The following is a 5,080-nucleotide window of genomic DNA, read 5'->3' on the forward strand; positions in this document are numbered from 1 at the left end:
TAACCAATGAAATATTAATGATGTTTGTCTCGTAGTACTAGCAAAGAAAGACATTAAACTATCCCTTGCATGCATGCGGGAGTGGGAGGATTGGCTTGATGTGCATGAAAGAGAAGAATACACATTAATTTACACGGCAAACAAGGAGACAAGCTGGTTTGTGACATTAACTTAGAAGACATTAACTTTTGCCTTGATATCTGTAATATGAGTTTGTGGCCTTGTATACAAAAATGGAGGGAATACTATTGTTTTTGTTTCTAAAAAAATAAAGAACCAGTCGTATTTCCTATCGATCTCAACGGCAGTGTGGGCCCGCGGAATGATTCTCGCCCCACCCGGCAGGCAAAGGCGCTTCATATCATCGCGGGCGTGGCTTTATCAGTTCACGCGCCATTCCCGCCGCTAACCACCCTCACCCGACTGCACACCTACCCCGCCGATGCCGCCTACGTCCCACAAGCACCCGGGCCCACGCGTCATCCACCGCACCAAACGTACCCCACGTACCCGCGGCAGTCGTAACGGCTCCGATCGCACCGCCGGCTCCTGGACGCACCGCCGCGCCTACCCGTACCTCCTCCCACGTCTCCCTGACGGTGGGCCCGACACGGCGGCAGACGCCCTCTGGCCTCGACGGACCCCACTGGCATGCACTCGAGCCGGGCGGCGGTTCCGGTGGGCCCGGCCGTGGTGTATTGTACTCCACGTCAGGGGAAATGACGAGAACGCCCCTCCGCCCCCCGGATTTCCTTCCCGATATACCACTCTTCTCCCCCTCCCCCCATCTCCTCCTCCTCCGCCTCCTCGCCTCGCCCCACCCACCGCCGGCGACCATGGCCGGCTCCGACGACGACGAGGCGGCGGCGGCGCCGATCCACTGCCTGCCGCCCGACGCGCTGCGGAACGTGCTGCTGCGGCTGCCGCTGCGGGACGCGGTGGCGTGCCGCCCCGTGTCGCGCCTCTTCCGGGAGACCCTCACGGGGCCGTTCCTCGCGCTGCTCCCCGCGCTCCGCCTGCTGCTGCTCCGCCACCCGCGGCCCGAGGGCGGGGGCTGCCTCCACGCCTTCGACCCCGACCGCCGCTGCTGGCTCCGCCTCCCCTTCACCTCCTTCCTCCCGCACCAGGCCTTCTCCCCCGTCGCCTCCTCCGCCTCGCTCCTCTACCTCTGGATCGAGACCGGCCACTCCCCCTCCCCCGCGCCCCTCCCCTCCTCCTCCTCCTCGTCGTCCTCGTCGCCCGCCGCAGCCCACCCGCCCAAGGCGCTCGCCGTCTGCAACCCGCTGGCGGGCACCTACCGCCTCCTGCCCCCGCTCGGATCCGCCTGGGCGCGCCACGGCACCGTCCTCGCGGGCCCCGGCGGCGTCGTGCTCGTCCTCACCGAGCTCGCCGCGCTCTCCTACTCACCGTCCGAGGGATCTGGCAAGTGGATGAAGCACCCCCTCTCGCTCCCGTCCAAGCCGCGGAGCCCCATCCTGGCCGCTGGCGCCCGCGCCGTCTTCGCGCTCTGCGACGTCGGTACCCCCTGGCGCAGCCAGTGGAAGCTCTTCTCCTGCCCGCTCGCCAGGCTCACCGGCGGCTGGGCGCCCGTGGAGCGCGCCTCCTGGGGCGACGTCTTCGAGATCCTCAAGCGCCCCCGCCTGCTGGCCGGCGCGGGCGGCCGCCGCGTCCTCATGATCGGTGGTCTCAGGTCGTCCTTCGCCCTTGATGCGCCCTGCTCCACGGTGCTCATCCTCCGGCTGGATCTGGCCACCATGGAGTGGGACGAGGCTGGGCGCATGCCGCCCAATATGTACCGCTGCTTCACTGGCCTATGCGAGGCTGCTGCGCAGGGAAGCGCCATGCCTGCCCCTGTTGCCGGCGGCAACAACAAGGTAAAGGTGTTTGGAGGTGATGGGAAGGTGTGGTTTGGTGGAAAGCGCGTCCGCGGGAAGCTGGCAATGTGGGAGGAGGACGACGTAGGGAGCAGCGGCGGCAAGTGGGACTGGGTGGATGGTGTTCCTGGATATGGTGATGGTGTATACCGCGGCTTTGTGTTCGATGGTGGGTTCACAGCAATGCCGTGACCCGTGAGGCTGATGGAAAAACATATCCCAGACTGGTGCGTGACTAAATGCGCTCAACTAATGATTTTCCATTGATCTGGGACACCCATCACTGCCTGAAGAGGAATTCATATCTCCATACATTTTATTTACATCGTACTTTGTTCTTAGCTTGATGAAATACTTCCAGTTGTTGTACTTAATGAACATGAAATGATCTGTTGGTTCGTTGTTTCAGACATTAAAATGATGCAGACTGTTCTATGTTTAGACGAGAAAATGTTAAATGTCACATTTATAGGAACAAAATTTTACTGTGCTTAACTTGTAACTAGTCCTGCATTTTTTATGTGTCGGCCACATGCTCATGATACCTTGATATATTAGTGATGTGCATCCGGCGGTTGTTAGAACTGTGATAGCCTAATAGTTTCCAATTTGGATGATTAGGTTTTAAAATTTTATCAGCTACCGTTTTGGAAGCTGTGTATATGTTTTTTTTGTGATGCCATCTTTATTTTCATATCTAGAGTTGTATCAACTACTACTGCTGTTAGTGCTTGGAGTTCTGTGATATGCATTTTGTTGCCTGTGTCACATCTAGGTCAACTTGATTGGACTTTCATTTGAGACACGACTCATCAAATGATCGGGTTAATATAGGCAACGAGTGTTCATACTGGCCGCACGATTGCAGAGCCATTGCATATGAACTAATTGGACGCACATAACTGTGGCCATTGTTCAATACTTTGATGTTGTAACAGTGGTAGTCATGCATTTCAGTCATAGGAGTCCTGAGGTAGATGCCCTGTTAGAGATTCTGAACCTACATGTAGGGAATCCTGATGGACTTCAAAACTTACCTGTAGACTAGCCACAGGCCAACTCTTGTTCGGGATATGTTTACTTCTGCTAAAAATGATATAATCATTTCGTTACTCTTAAGCTGACTCTTGTGTCTATATTTCCTGTTTAATTTTCTGTAACCATAGAGACTACATTGTAGGGTATGGAATCATCCATTTCGATACACCAAACCCTGTCACATGCATGCAAACTTAAATTTTTGTTGTACTTGATGGATATCAAGGAATCTGTCGGTCCTTTGTTTCAGACATTAAAATGTTGTAAACCTTTCTATGTTTAGACGATAAAATGCTACATTTATAGGAACGACATTAGTGTGTTTAACTGGTAACTAGTCTTCTTTTTGTTTTCCGTGTGTTAGGCACATGATACCTGTTTGTTAGCTTCATCTTTATTTTCTTATCTATACTGGTATCAATTCTTCTGCTGCTGTACCTATAGGAGCAAGGAGGTAGATGCCCCTTAACCTACATGTACAAGTGTAGAGCACCCTCGATGGACATAACTGTTCAAAACCTACCACCAACTCCTGTTTGACAGTTTTGAGTAAGCTAGTCAAGCTTTTAGTTTATCATTTCTGCCCAACTAGCTCAGATTTGATTTACGAGTGCATGGTCGGTTTCTACTATTATTATTGACCTTATTTCCAAAACTGAACCTGCAAGCCTGTTTGGGCTCGTAATTGCTATTTATTCCGCCTTTTAGATGTGCTCTTGTAGTATCCTGTGTGAACTAAGATCATTCAATGTACACAAGGACGTTTAAGCAGAATGTTGCACGTTTATAATTTCTTCTGGTATGTTACTACTGCTGAAAAAGATTTAATCATTTGGGTACTCAAAGCCCATTGTTGCGTCTATATTTCTTGTTTAACTGTCGGTAACCATAAAGATTGCATGGTATGATATGGAATCATCCATTTCGATACACCAAACTGTGTCATACAAACTTGATTTTTTGATCTGTCAGTTTATTTCAGACATTCAAATGATGTAGACCTTTCTATGCTTAGATGATAAAATGTTTGTTTTTTTCACGTGTTGGGCACATTTTCATGTCACGTGGACAACTTGATATATTAGTGGTGTATCGGGTGATTACTTGGGACTGCAGTAGGTATAAATTTGTTATGAGCCACATGTATGTGGAAGTACTCACCAACATTTCTGGAGTTGTGGATACTGTTTGTTAATGATGCCATCATATTTGCGGATTTAGAATGGTATCAACTACTGCCACTGCTGTAGTACCTAGTTGTTTGATCTGCATTTTGTTACGTGCGTCACATATAGGTCAGCTTGGTTAGACTTTCATTTGACTCATCAAATGGCCGGGTTAATTTAGGCAGCGAGGGTTTTACTGTCGGTACCGATTGTAGGACCACTACATATTAACTGACTAGGTAGCTGTGGTCATACTTCACTACTTCGATGAAATCGTTGTGGTGGTCATGCATTCGGGTCATATGAGCCTGGAGGTGGATGAGTCAATAGGAATTGTAAATCAACCTGTAGAGTGCCCAAACTGGGCATACCTGTTCAAAACTTAATCTGTATGTAGTAGATTTGATGATAGTCCAGCTTTTGTTTACCCTTTCTATATGACTAGCTCAGATATCGATTTACGGGTGGTGCATGCTTGCTATCTTGTGCTGTTATCAGCCTTATTTCGCAAATTGTTATGTCTCAGATGTGCTCTTGTAGTGCCCTGTGTGAACTATTATCATTGAGGGTCTCCTCGGACCATGGGTGTAGAAAACAGAGGAAAGGAAGATGTATTGGAGTTGAGCTGGTTGTACAGTAGAAAAACTGTGGGACTCTAAAACCTAGGACTCCTGAAGTGCAGGAATAAAAACCTTTGGTTGGTGGAGCAGAGTGCATCTCACGGTTAGGGTTCATTGTTTAGCGACGATCAAATAATTAACATTTTTCTGTTGAAGTGCACTCAACTAGCATAATTCATGAGTTGAATTTTCAATTGCTCACCTCGGGCTTCCGGGCAAACATGCGGTTGGAGTAGATTACAGGATTCCCGTGGAAACTGCTACTCCTGTCCTGTGGAATGCTATTCATTCTTCATGTGGTGGCAAAAGATAGCAATATTCCTACGGGGAAAACAAATCTCTGAAAATATTGTGAATTTCATGTGGTTCGAACGGGCCCCTT

The 5,080-nt window shown here is 49.8% G+C and overlaps 1 protein-coding gene across 1 annotated transcript; it reads left to right on the forward strand.

Moving 5' to 3' along the window:
- The first annotated feature begins 747 nt into the window (after window positions 1-747).
- On the forward strand, window positions 748-2,315 carry LOC125540374 (F-box family protein). Its single transcript, XM_048703987.2, has one exon. It carries the CDS (start codon window positions 837-839, stop codon window positions 2,064-2,066), a length of 1,230 nt encoding a protein of 409 aa, XP_048559944.2. The 5' UTR covers window positions 748-836; the 3' UTR covers window positions 2,067-2,315.
- Window positions 2,316-5,080: the final 2,765 nt, after the last annotated feature.

This window comes from Triticum urartu, chromosome 2A (genome assembly GCF_056163025.1).
Source record: "Triticum urartu cultivar PI428250 chromosome 2A, HENAU_Tu73, whole genome shotgun sequence".
In the NCBI taxonomy this organism is placed as follows: domain Eukaryota; kingdom Viridiplantae; phylum Streptophyta; class Magnoliopsida; order Poales; family Poaceae; genus Triticum; species Triticum urartu.